At 31.6% G+C, this 14,889-nt stretch overlaps 1 protein-coding gene across 7 annotated transcripts in view; it reads left to right on the top strand.

The window, feature by feature from the left end:
• Positions 1 to 14,889, top strand: part of LOC118190273 (uncharacterized) — a 182,344-nt gene that overhangs the window by 131,392 nt on the left and 36,063 nt on the right. For all 7 annotated transcript variants that reach the window (XM_085827602.1, XM_085827631.1, XM_085827618.1 and 4 more), the window contains 2 exons: positions 5,338 to 5,545; positions 7,784 to 7,908. In XM_085827602.1, the coding sequence (XP_085683728.1) occupies positions 5,338 to 5,545; positions 7,784 to 7,908 (333 nt within the window). The remainder of the gene's footprint in view (positions 1 to 5,337; positions 5,546 to 7,783; positions 7,909 to 14,889) is intronic.

Consider the following 14,889-nt stretch of genomic DNA (forward strand, 5'->3'; position numbering starts at 1 on the left):
TTAGGACTATCTGAAGTGTTTATAGATAATTCAAATTGCTTTCGAGTTTCCTTGTCTGTTTTTTCTAAAATGACAGTAGTCATTAAAGTATCAGAGAATTTGTTTCATTCGAAACCCAAATTATTTAAAGTTCTAATGTTTTTATTCACAGCATTTACTAGATGGCTTAATTCTTTGGATGATTTATGAATAATTGTTGTTTTTTAAAAAACGTCATCAAGTTTTCAAAATTAGGACTATCTGAAGTGTTTATAGATAATTCAAATTGCTTTCGAGTTTCCTTGTCTGTTTTTTCTAAAATGACAGTAGTCATTAAAGTATCAGAGAATTTGTTTCATTCGAAACCCAAATTATTTAAAGCTCTAATGTTTTTATTCACAGCATTTAATAGACGGCTTAATTCTTTGGATGATTTATGAATAATTGTTTTCAAATTCTAATATAGCTTTAATGTGAATATTAACAAGAATTCTTGTTTTCGAAGCGATTTTCTAAAGCTCTAAATAATGATTCAAAAGTATCTTCCTGAGTTTTCAACAATTTTGCTTCTCCCTTAAGAGCAGCATGCAGATAATGTAGCTTGCATCTGTTAATTGAATATTTGAGGTAACAATATTATTAAATTCAATTTTAAACATGTTCCGTTCTTCATACTTTCAGCTAGATTGCGGAAGTGGAATTTCAGGTAACTTTATTTTACAACTACTCTTTATGATATGAACTTTATTAATACTAGCAACATTATCAATTAACATTTGATTGAAACTTACCTCTAGATCGTCGATTCTTGCTTCTAGATCTAATAATTCCTCTTCAATTTCAAAAGTATCATCCTTTTCAGGCACAGCTATATAATATTCTGATCAAAGTGTATCCAATGCAACAGACATCATTTCCAAGACCTTGAGCTTGGCATCTATTTTGATTTTAGTGCATGTGCTGGAACTATCCACTATGACAGTCTCTATTCTGGTTAACTAGGCTTTGAGTGAACCCTTCTTTCAATTAAAAGCAACTATAGTGGCCATTCTATACTAATACAAACTTAATTAACAAAAACAAAACAATCTCCGCAAGCTGACCAATTTTATATTTGGTAATAACTACGAGCGATGAATTACGAGAGATAATGGCGCTGGTTCCAAAATCAAACTGGCTAAGTTAGGCCACACAAATATTTAATTATTTACGTAATGTACAAAGTTACAAGTTAGGTGCTCTATTAGAACAGACAAAGTGGAAAAAGCGAACTCACCATAGTGTATAGAAGTATGGCTTGGAGCCTTATCTTGATAGAACGTATCGCAGTGAAGATTGTTTGGATAAAGAGGTGGAATTTTTTCTTTAAAAACAGGTGTTAAAACATATTTCTTATAGTAATCTGATTTAATTTTGAAATTTTTTTCTGCTTTCCTTATTTTAAGTTTTCCGTTACGAGAGAATCCAGTAATAACTATAAAATCTTTAGAACATTCTTTGTTTTCTTTGAACCAACATTTTAAGTCTTTTTCTCCTCTTTTTCGTTAGTAAATTGATCTTTTTCTATTACAATCAAATAAATATATCCAAGCCTTATCAATTGTTACTATGTATTTCCATTTTTCACCTGCCAAATAATTTTCATACAGCAATCTGTGCATAGTCTTAAGCTGAGAAACATGTTTCGCCTTCAGGCGATGAATGTTGTGTTTTTATTTATTTATTTATTTTTTATTATTAGCTTTAAATGAGAGTAAATAATTTTGTTCACAGTTTACAGAAATATTTAAAAGATTGTGCAGTAGCTCTTTTTTTTGGGGGGGGGGGTTGAATTTTCCTTTAAAACATGAGATGCGACTAAAAGATTTAATAAGAGCTGCTTTTTTGCCTTTTTCCTCGTCAGATGTAAACTTTGGCATTTCTTTCTTTTCATATAAATTATGTCATGTATTTTACATGTAGAAATATTAAAACCATGCTTTTCACATCTTTTTGTTTAAATAATTGAATAAGAGTATTTCTCTTCAGACAGTGCAAAAATATAGTCTTCGATCTATTGTTTATTTTTAAATAACATTTTAAAGAAAGGAATATTTTTAATGCTGAATAATGAATTTTTAATGATAATTATACCTTATTCCTATTTGATGACGGTCACACTTATGTTTTAAAATTTATATTTAAATTCATGGAAAAAATCAAAATCGTTAAAAAAATGCATAAAAACTCCCTGTATATTGGTAATACTAAAATTCAGTTTTAACACTAAAAAAGGGCTACTATTTTACATTTTAAGCACATAATTAATGTAAATATATTCACATACCTGTCAAGATTATTTTATCATTTTTCATAGGAGTTATTGTTAAAAATTGTATTTAATATGAATGGACATAATCATACCTAGTGATGTACAGAATCAAGCATTTTTCAGAATCATTCATTCGTATTTTAGGAGTTTATTTTAATTTTCTAATTGTTATTTTTATTTTTTAACAAGTCTTTCCTTTCCTTTACTTTCTTCTTTACCCCCTACGATTCCCTGCCGGAATGAGTTTTTAAGATTATGTTTTATGTAAATGAGGTAGAAACAAGTATTTGTGTTGAAGTTTGAATCACTTCACTAGAAGAGCTTAGAAGTGCATGTCTGCCTTCTGGCTACATTGATGCTGCCAGTCTAAGGCCGTATTGTTACGTGCCTGCTAGTACTCGCGGGTAATCTTAAATAAGGGCTAACTCTGTTATTTAATTCTATGCAGCTTTGGCTAGTTTTATTTTAGTTAGTATTAGATTAGTTCTTATTTTCTATCTTGAGTTAAAGCCCAGGTTGTGGCTTATTGTAAGCCTGAGAAGGGGCTATCTGTTAATTTATTTTGAGTTGAAATAAAGGATAACTTAACCTTCCTTGTACTTGTCATTTTCTTACAGAATTCTGCAATAAGTCATTACACAGTTCTTCAATATTTGAAATTTATTATTTATAGGTAATTTGAAAGCCCTCAAGCGCTTTCAAATTACCTAGTATATTACGCTATCTTAAAGTGACATCAAGACTTTTCCCCCTCGTTTATTGATCTCTTATCTTTTCAGTTTAATACTATGTCTCCAGTGTTTTTGCAATCATTATCTTCCAATTCCTTACTGCAATTTTAAATTGGCATTAAATTCCACTTCCAGTTGTTTGGGTCATTTTTAATGGCAGTACTGGGAACTGCATGGAAGGGAACAATTCTAAATTATTCTGTTGCTCATTTCTTGACAATTGTCTGCAGCAGACTTTTACTTGATTTAAAATTTTCAATTTATTTTCTTTTGTGGAAAATGATGTGTCTATTTTTTTTAAAGTAAAGCTAATAATTTCCTTCATTTTCTGCTGCACATTTTGAATTTTTTTCACTGCCTTTAACTGATACTTCCATCAGAAATAACAGTGTTTATAGCTAGGAATTCCAGGTGAATATTTTTTCAGGTAATGTGAATTCTGAGGTTGTGCAGTTTTAGTAAATTGGATTCCTGCTCTTTTGTGTATGTGTATGATAAAGAGAGAGATAGTCATTAGTTCTAAGCTTCTGTTTTCAATTTCTTGCTTATTTATAGCATAGCTGTTATACGATCCAGTCTTTGAAACCAATAAGCTTGCAAAATTGTAGTCTAAATATCTATCATATATTCCCACCTTTTCCTATTGAACCTTATTATGTTACTAGTATATGCTCAGATCCCATGCTGAGGCTCCTTAACAATCCGTAGGGGCTCACATAACTTCTAATTGTTGTCATAATTGTCTTTGTATTGATATTTTGATGTGGGATTTCCATATGCTTCATGTAGCATTATTTCATCTTAGGTCATGTGTTCTGAATCATTTACTTATTTAATCCTATAGTACAAGGGTTGGAACTTTAATAGTGGCAACTATTTATTTACAAGGAATACAAAAGTGATTCATGTCACCATGTTTTACAGTCCTTCACTATAGTCGGCAGCATTGTGTACAACCCGTTTCCAACGATGTGGAAGTCACAGAATACCTGTAGCAGCGCCTGTTTTGTTGATAGTTTGAATGGACTGGTCTACTGCCGCAAGAATCTCAGGAACAGTTTGGAAGCGAGTGCCATGAAGTTGTTCCTTCATTTTAGGAATTAAGTCATAGTCACAAGGGCTTAGATCTGGGGAGTATGGTGGATGGTAAAGCACTTCCCAGCCCCATCGCTTGAACAAATCAGTCACAGCTTGCATTGCATGCGGCCGAGTATTGTCATGCAAAATGAGAGGAGCGTTCTGCTGAAAGTGTCGCCGTTTTTTTCTCAAAGCTGGTCGGAGATTGTGCTCCAAAAATGAGCAGTAATACTGCGCAGTGACGGTTTGCTGTTTGCTGTGGTCGAACGGTATGCGTTAGGATGACACCATCACAGTCGTACATGAGAATCACCATAACTTTCACATTGCTGGCGTTCTGACGAAATTTCGAACGTCGTGGTGACCCGTGATGACGCCGTTCGTTTGATTGGCGTAATGATATGGCGTAAAAAAGCATCTCCTTCGTGCTCCAGGTGGATTAGGGCAGCATCGTATCGTAGCCATTTCTGCATTTCTGTCAATTGATGTGGAACCCATCGTGAAGCAATTTTTCTCATGGACAGGCGTTCCTTCAGAATGTACATTCAGAATGTATACAGTCGTATGCGCTAATCCTGTTTGTCCAGCCAGCTGACGGATCGTTTGGCCGCGATGACTGTCCATTAGTGCGGCAACAGCTTGCACGTCTGCATCGCTGACACTCGGACGACCTGACCGCAGCATGTCTGCCACATTTTGGCGTCCTTCATTGAATGCTTTCACCCATCTTGCTACGGTTCTGTAATGCAATGCAGATTCCCCGCAAGCCCCTTGATGACACTGTCGTGCTGTACGACTTCTGGCACATTCAATTTTTATCCAACATCGTTGTTCTTGTTTTGAAAACATCCTGACAACACTTACTTTAGACCGCGAGCTAATACAAGGATCCATTCTTCGCGTCACTCCGCATGCGTGTGACGTAGGCAGGACGAGTCTTTTTGCTGAGAGGTAAGGTAGGTATGTAGTTTACGTGTGGTATATGCGATATGCTTTGGTTTTGTTGCGTAGCGTGTTTTCAGCTGTGTTGCCACTATTAAAGTTCCAACCCTTGTATTTACACGCTTGCTTTTTTATGTGAAATTTGCAAATATGCAGGACTCAAATAAAAGTTTTATAAACTGGTCATAAATCTGAAGTTGTTTATAACAACATAAAAAGTGTTATTTATTTAAGATTTTATTGTATATTTTTGTTTTGTCCTTGTAAAAAATTTATGCAGTTCTTTTCCTTTTACAGAGCAACTTTCAATGAATGTAGAGCCTATATCTGAAGAACGAGCCAGCAGATGTTTACAAAGGGTTGAATTACTCAATAAAATTCGGGAAGAAATTTTATGTCATCCAGACTTAGATGAAAGATTAAAATTATGCCAACCATCGATGGATCTTCCTGATTGGTGGATTTGTGGGAAGCATGATAAGGATCTTTTAATTGGTGCTGCCAAGTAAGTGTGTTGTTTATAAATCACTGCTGGCACATTAATGGATTAAATATTTTTTTAATATTAAGTATGTTTGTTGTACGTCATAATGCTTGGAGGGATGCACACTCATACTTATACAAATGTATGTTTATGTTCTATTGGAAGCAGCAAGTAATGGTCAGTTTAATGAATAGAAATGCTCCTATATTGTAATTTACCTGTCCAGTATGAGTGGTTATATTATTATTGTTAAAATTGTGGAAGATTGGGGTGAGTGTAAATTGAAAATAACAAAGAGTTCTTCAAGAAGACCATTGTGCTGTTATTATTTAATAGACTTTTATTAAACACTATTTTAAAATTTATATTGCTTAACTGCTTTAAGAGTCAATCTTTGCATATTGCAATGCATTGAGAATGTAGAATGTATTAATTTCCCTTGTAAAAAGTAATAAATAACTGTAAGTATTTCAGTGTAAGCTTGATATTAATAAAATTTTTATTATTTTTTTCCCTCTCTTTTAAATTATACCTTTTAGATTTATTTTTAATAGACAAATGTGTTATTTTATTTTTATTCAATTTAAAGTTTTGGTATAAAAAATGCGTTTGAATTAATTCTCTTCCATTTCATTTTTGCGAATGGTGTAAATGCTTTTCTTTTCCCACCCCCTTTTTTATTATAAAAGTTTTAGATGTAATATCTTCTTTGCATTAAAAAATATATCATAGAAGTTGTAGCGTTGTGCTCATATTATAATATTTGTATTCATGGTCTTGAAAAATTTAACTTTCTTAAGGGAATACTAGAAAAATCTCCCTTAATATAATTAGTTGCTACATTATAATTAGTTTATGTTAAATGAAGTTGCATTACACGAGTATCATAAATAATAGAAAAGATTAAAGTTAAATGTAAGGGAAAAGACATGTGCACCTCAGTAGTAAAAGATAAAACTATTACTGCAGTCCTAAAAATCAGTTTCTTAAATTTTTTATTTAGTATCTAAAAATATGGCAAAATTTTTTAACTCTGTCACGAAAAACTGTTTTCATGCGAGTAAATTCATGTAAATTAAATTTTTTTCATATCTTCATTAAATTTTTTTGTTAGCAGTCAGGTAATTAAGGTTTTAAAGCTTTATTTTGTATGATTACGGTAACAAAATTTCCTTTTTTATGTTCAGTGTGATTAAGCTCTAGCTCAAGTTCTTTTATTGTTAGGTTCTTAGTATCTGGTTTAATTTCAAGTTTTGAAAGGGTTGCTTAACTGCTTTAAGTTAGTTAGTTGTTGCTACATTTAATTTAGTTAGTTGCTACATTATAATTAGTTTAATTTCAAGTTTGAAGGTGTGGGGATGATTTTTTTCTTTTTATGAGAAGATATCTACCTTTCTTTTAAAATGTTCTCGTTCATTTTTATTGAAATTTATGAAAAAGAGAAGATTTTTACTATACATTGAAGAATATGACATTAATATAAATCTGCATCTAAAATTAAAATATATTAATACCTGAAACAAAACTTCAGCACTATTAAAAATATTAAAATTACAAATTATGAATGTCAGTGTCTCCACAGTGCTTTGCAATGCATTAGCTGTATTTTTGAAGCCTGTTTAACTTTATTGAAAGATTTATTCCTGCATATTAGCATAAAAATTTCAGTAAGAAACCGTATGTGCATAATGATCCGTTTACTGGAACAGCTTTTTGGATCTGCTCATGAAGCTCTGCATTTAAACAGCTTCTCTTAGTTAAATTTTTATAATTGCTTAGTTTAGATTTCATAAACTTCCATTCATGAAGATGATATTTACATTATTAAAGAAAGTAATAGAAAGTTTAATTTATGATCTAAAGTATGCGAAATAAGCCCCCCCACACACACACACCAAAAAAAAAAAAAAAATCTCATGACCAAATAAAGGTGGTCATGCAACTCAGGAGGTTAATTATTTGTATAGAACAGGAAATAAGATTTCACTCGGTCACTAATTAATATACCTTACATAACTTTTTTTCCCAAGGGGGGAGTTGTTTTTCTTGTGATTTATAATTCATAGATCAAGTTCAGAATGTGACGATAATGTAGTTGTTAATAAAGATTGTTTTCAAAATATTCATGTATTTGCTGCTGAATAAATACTCATCCGTGTTTAAAATAGATTAACCAGCATGTTTCATATGCTGTTACATGATTTTATCTGCGTTAAAAATACTGCTTTTACTGAAACGTACATATTTTATTCATTTTAGGCATGGGTTAAGCAGAATGGACTATCATTTACTGCATGATCCTAATCTTTCCTTTAAGGATGTATTAAAAAATTATCCAAATGCAAAAACTATACAGATAGGCAGTATGTTATCTAATCCACTTGGTAAGTTGTTTTTGTTGTAAGAAGTCTGTATTTTAAATTTTATTAAAAATCTTCAGTATACAGAATGGAATTATTATATTTTATTAACTCATTCATTATCACACAGTAATTTTTATTGCTTTCAATTAGTAAACTGTGTTTAAACTTTATTCTCCACCTTACAAAAATAAATACAGTACAAAGTCTGAGATCTGGACGTCCAATATCCAGAATGATCTAAAATACGAACCTCAGAACCGCCAATAATTATTATTATTATTATTTTTTTAAAATTTAACCGCCAATTCAAAGCCCCCGCTGCCGCTAAGAATTTTCGGAAACACTACACTTCTGAGTCAGACGCGAAGAGGAACACTTTGCCCACTCCCCACTAGAAAGAAAGTAAGTTAATTAATACTTTTTCTGGCCTTTATATCTTCATGTACATTCACTTTTCTTATTATATTTTTTATTTTTATATTATTTTTGATTTATTTTTACAAAGTTTGCATTATTTATCTTATATTTTGTAATTTCCTAATGTTTTTTTCAACTGCGTTGAATTCTATTTCATAAGGACAATTTCCAATGTTTAATTTTTACAAATAATATTGAACTCAAATGCATAAACACGAGGGTGTCGGGGGACGGTTACTCGAGCATTATCGAAATTTACTGCAGAAATTGTTTTTCACTCAAAATTGAATTGCCTAAAATGCTTAATGGGAATAAGTTCTTTGAATATCAGCATTGGTTCATAATCCCTTCTATTCAAGGAAATATTTGGCCTGACTTGAAATGCCGGTTTGGCTTAGCCTTATTGCTCGAGTAAAGACGAAACACCTTCGTATTTATTTATTAATTATTGTTCATTGAACGGGAGTTGGTTTGTTCCCCTTGAAAAATCAACTAATTTCCGATCAATGACAATGATTACATGCATTTAATTTAATTCTTGCCTTTAATTTATTCCTTTTACAATTGAAATTTTGTTATTCATGATTTAATTCCAGTCCCCGTTAAAACATTTTTAACATTTTACTTTCAAGTTACTTCAAAACATCTTTCAAAATATAACTTACTAGTATGGATTCACTCTTTTAAGATAATCCTACTATAATTAAACTTAGGAGATAATATAATCAATTAATCAATATTATTTAGTAAATAAATTATTATTAACTTACTTTGCAGCAATTGCACAAGTAGTAGTAACATGTTTTCGCACTAAATGAATTTAAGATCATACAACATATATATATATAAATGCTTTACACATGCACATTTAACACACACACCTGGTAGATAAAACATGTAGAGAGTCCTTATTCTTAATTTCCCTTCGGCACTAAATAAACATCTCATTATGTGAAGAAACAATTAATTAGCATAAATTTGTGTGAGCAATAATTTGGTTCCGTAGCTTCCATCTCAAACAGAAACATTTAATATAGAAACATGGTTAATTTTACTCCTACTAGTATTTTATATTCCTAGTACTAGTATTTCATATTTATATAAATATAGTATATGTATTTATATTTTATATTCCTGGCGAATCATTAGTTATTATAGTTTGCTTTCATAAATGCATGTTTATCAACACATGACAATTTGAACAATCACTCATGCAGCAATACCCAAACATTTATATATAATATATATTTATATATATTAGTAAATTTTTATATTAGTACAAAGAGTATGGTAACCTTTTATGTTGACATTCTTATGCTTGGCAATGATTAGAGATTTAAGTTAAATGCGCTAAGAAATATTGATAAAAAAAATTTAGCAGCAGTTTCTTTCCATATGCTAAAAATAGATTTTATCGATGATATTCATAGACCAAAAATTATGTTTAGTGCTGTTTGAATTAAGAACTGATTTGTTTTTCACGTAAACCCAGAACCAGTGCCAGACTCGTATGGCCGCACCGAGCTGCAGAATTCACCGAAGACAAGATTTTTTGAATTTAGAGAAGCACCGAGCAACAAAGTTAAAGGATGAAAATATTTTTAGAAATCAGGAAAGGTACTGTGATACAAAATTTAGAACTTAGGCACTTGGTAGCAGAATTTAGGACCCGCAGAGTTTGCATCAGGCGTTAAGATATCTAGCACCAGCCCTCAAAAAGTCTTAAGAAATAGACTTAAGTATAATAAATAACTAAACTAATATAATCAGGCTTGTATCATTGCGCAATAGAAGCAAGACAAAATTTAATGGAATAAATTGCCTTTCGTCCCCAATCTCTTGATACATAGCCATTAATGTATAGTGTGCTAGGCTAAAATTATACTTTACCGATTCCAAGGAATTTCTGCTAATATTGCACTGTTCCTTAAATTTCTGATTTGATCTAGCTTAATTATTTTTTGCAGGCTGTTTTTACAGCAATTTTATGAAAGCTAAAGCTTGAACTTTCGATTATGTCGAAAAGAGTTTCTAATTCTGAAGTTCCAACAGGATCTACAAAGAAAAAGCATATTTCAATGTCCATTATGCAAAATGTGGAATTGCTGCAAAAAAATGGATGAAGATATGTATATATCCGTCTCAAAATGATGCAAGGAGTATGACATTGGAAAGTCAACTGCATGTGACATAAGATAACAGAAAAAGGAACTTTCGGAATTTTTTGTGGATTCTGGCACCTTGCTTACAACGAATAACAGAAAAATTATTCGTTATGCTAAAAGTGAAGATCATGACAAAGTAATAATTGAATGGGTCAGACAGCGTCACAAAGAAAATGTCCCATTAATGGGTCAAATGCTAATGGCACAAGCTAAAATATTTTGCTAAGAAATGAACTTGAAAATATTGAGTGCAGATATCCGACAGGTTGGTCAACCAAGTTTAAAAATCGCCATGGTATAAGTGAATTAAGAATTTCAGGTAAAAAAGCTTCAGCTGATACTCAAGGTGCTGAACTATTTTGCAGATGAATTTATTGAATTCATTAATAGTTAAAAACGTTTTTTCCAGAACCAATTTACAACGCTGATGAAACTGGTCTTTTCTGGCAATATATACGGCAAAATACCTTGGCAACCTCTACAGAAAAGGTTCCAACTCGAGTCAAAGATTCCAAAGCGAGATTCGCAATTTTAGCATGTGCAGATGCGGCAGGAAAGGTACAAATGTAACCTTTCCTTAATTGGAAAAAATGCACGACTTCGAGTATGTAAAGAAGTAAAAAGTTTCCCATTATATATCCTGCAAATAAAAAAAACACAGATGACACAAGTGTTAATGAATGTTTGGTTTGAAAATCAATTTCAGACTTGCCAACTCTCCCGATTTTCGACCGCTCTCCCGCCAACCCGATTTACAATATATTTCTTCCGACTTTTTCTTATTCTTAAAATTTCTCACGATTTTTATGGAACTTGGCTTAATACTTTGTTATATGAACAAAAAAAGTGATTTTGGACGTCCAAAGCAAATGAATTTTCTCTAGATTATATCTAAAACAAAACCTTGCGAATTAGATAACTTCTTCTTTGTGAGTAAGAGCATATACGTATCCAGAAACGTCCTTCTCCAGTTCTCCAATGGGTATCGTGCTCAACTGCGTGTCATCTGGCATATATTAGCCAATGAGGACAAAACAAGCTGTTATTTGGATGTTCTTTAGTTATTTTGGTCATTTTGTCCTGAGTTGTGTGAGTACACGTGCCTTTGGGGAATAGTTTTAGAAATTATCATCTTTTGTTATGTCTGCGAGAAAGGTGAAATACTCATTTACGTTTCAAAAATCGTACACAGTTGACTTTCCTTCCATTATTTCCTCAAGGAAATGTAATAAATTTGCGATGTGTACCGCCTGTCGTTGCGATTTTTCGATTTCGCATGGTGGAAGGGCGGGTGGTCTCAAACATGTGCGTACACCACAAAAACACAAGGGCAACATGAGCTGTTTTGGAAAAAAAAAAAAAAAAAACGAAAAATTAAATTTTTCTTCAGAAACAAAAAACCAAAAAGTTATTAATGCAGAATGTCTGTTCTCTGCCTTTTTAATGGAGCACAACCTGCCACTGAATGCATCGGATCACACTGCAGCTTTATTTAGAAAATTGTTTCCTGATAGTGAAATCGCTAAGAAATACTTAAGTGCAATTGTTAAAGAAATGGATTTGAAAAATAAATCTTCAGTTATTGATCGCATTAAAACAGCTCCGTTCTGCCTCTCTACGGATGGAAGCAATAATACCGATTCAAAACTGTATCCAATTGTTGTTTCTTTTTTTAATCCAGAGTCTTCAGAAATTTAGTGCAGTTTACTTTCTGTCCCCACTTTGGAAGGACATTTGACAGGCTTTAATATAGCACAGCTAATTATAAAAACTTTAAAAGAAAATGCAGTCCCTCTGGATAATTGCTTAGCACTAGGTGCCGATAATGCACCAGTATTGGTAGGCTTGAAGACTGGTGTTGCAGGCATCTTCAGAAAGAAAAATTCAGATTTGCAGATTATGAGGTGCACACCTCTTAAATTTAGCAGCTGAAAAAGGAGTAGCTTCTTTACCAATAAATGTGGGTGAACACATTGTTTATTTATTATAATCTTGAAAGGAGTTCTAAAAAGGAGGAAAAATTAAAACAGGTCCAACAGCTGCATAATAGCAGTGTACAATTAGAAAACTTGGATGAAGTTATAAAATCAGCTAGGATTGGCACCCAGTGGAGTTTAATTGGAAAACTGAAAGATGCTGATGGAATTTTAAAATATAGAGAACTGTCTAGAATTATGTTGGCCATCTTGACAGTTCCCCATAGTAATGCAGAGTGTGAGAGGATTTTCAGTGTTGTTGCGAAAATGAGGACTAAATTTAGATCTAATATTAGTGATGACACATTAGAAAACTTTTATTAGTGAAAGCAGGCCTACGTGGCAATTGCTATGAACAAAATTATGAAGTTTCTGTCTTAAAGAAAGCAAAATCTGCCACTGTTTATACCATTTGTACAAAAACTGATTAAAGGGTTTTTTTTTTTTTTTTGTTTTCTTAAACGATGCAAGTAATAAAAATGTTTTTTATGTGTAAGGTATTTTTGTGTTGCTTGCATTTAAGAATTAGTTACTATTTAAAGTTAATTCATTATTAAAAACTATATTTTCCTTATTTAAAAAGTCTTTTTAACATTGTGAAAAATCTCCCGATTTCTTAAAAAAAATCTCCTGATTTTTGAGTGTCATAGGTTGGCAAGTATGCAATTTATACCCAAGGCTCGGCAGAATTTGGCTGGTTTACCTGATGATGCAAAAATTGTCCTGGTTGTAGATAACTATTTGGCTCATACTTCACTTATTGAAAGATAATGTATATGCATTATTCTTTCCTTCAAATTGTCAGTGCATCATTCAGCTTATGGATATCGGAATAGTGCTTGCGCTGAAATGCAAATATAAAGTAGAATTTTTAAAATCCATGTTAAATTTCTTGAATAATGGCAACACTGTTTGAAATATTTTAGCATAAAATCTGCTTTGTGGAGCATCGCAAGATCATGGAAGGATATATCTCCAGGTATTTTAAAAAATGCTTGGCATAATGTATGGCTAGCTAGCATATTTCAGGGTGAGGTTGATGAATATGATAGCCGCGAATGTGAAAGTTTTGGGATATTGTGAAACAAAGATTAAATTTTCCAATTAATGAAATTTTTAAAGAAATGCGGAGAAGCGGTAATAAATGAAAATGATATGAATGAAATGAAATGTAATGAATCTAATAAATGTAATGTAATGAAAGTTTTTCATTGCAGTGACATTGCCTTAATTATAAATCAATTAGTGTAGATCTAAAAAATACGACTACTGATAGTGAAGAAAGTGACACAGAAGTTATTGAAAATGAAAAAATTTCGATTGACAAGTTAGTTGGAATTCTTGACACAGCAATTATAACAGTGGAATTTTGTAACTGAATAAGAAATATTATTATGTCTGTCTACGGAAGAGAAAATATTAATACACAAAAGTAACTTAAACAACTTGCTTTGAAAGAAATGTTTAATAAAGTAAACAAATAAATATTAATCTTTTTTTAAATTTTGATAACCTTTAGATCATAAATGCTTCATTATTTCTTAAATCAAGATTTCATATTTTTAATTTTATAATTTCTACATGCCTTCTTGCAAGCATTAAACTGATGAACTAATATTCCGAAAAATTGTAAATTCGGAATCGCCTAAGTCTGGATCTCGGACTTTGTACTGTACCACTCTCATTTGCAGTTTACTGATAGAGAAATAATTCCATCAAATTATTTACATGCTTATATGATTTTGTGTGTGTATTTTTCTTAAGCAATTAAAAATATTCATTGAAGGAATACAGTTAGAAGAAAATTGTGATTATGTTCACAAAGCATAATCAATTATTATTCATCCCACTTTTTTCTTTGGTAAGTGCCTTTTCCCCCTTCCCCTATTACACTCATTGAATACAAATTAGGTGCATATAATAGCATTTTGAATGTATTTCTAAGTTTGTTCATATGTTCATTAGATAAAAATTTTTAAAAGAATATTAAATTCATATTTTTTAATAAAATTATGAAGGAAAATTTCATTTAATTCCTTGTACGAAGTAAAAAGGAAGTATTGTAATGGCGAAAAATTTTGGGTATCATATTTCAACGAAAATATCCATTTTGGTGGCTATCGAATGCAATTTAACGATGTTTTTGTGTGACATTTGCATATAAGATAGAATAAAGGACTCTTTCTCTCCCCCCCAAAAAATTATAAAACTGATTTAAAATATATTCTGAAGAGAATTTTTCTTGGTATTCGTGAGTACATACATATGTACCCACGTATCTCGCATAATTCAAAAACAAGTAGCCTCAGAGCATTGAAATTTTGTGTGTAGGACTGCTATAACATGTAGACATGCACCTAATATTTTGGTTGCAATCGGCCGCACCAAAAGTATATAAATATATGTATATATTATATATATCTACTTTGTTACTCGATTCAGTG

The sequence above is a fragment of the Stegodyphus dumicola genome, chromosome 1 (genome assembly GCF_044657685.1).
Source record: "Stegodyphus dumicola isolate Sdum_Otavi_A_Nest chromosome 1, ASM4465768v1".
In the NCBI taxonomy this organism is placed as follows: Eukaryota; Metazoa; Arthropoda; class Arachnida; order Araneae; family Eresidae; genus Stegodyphus; species Stegodyphus dumicola.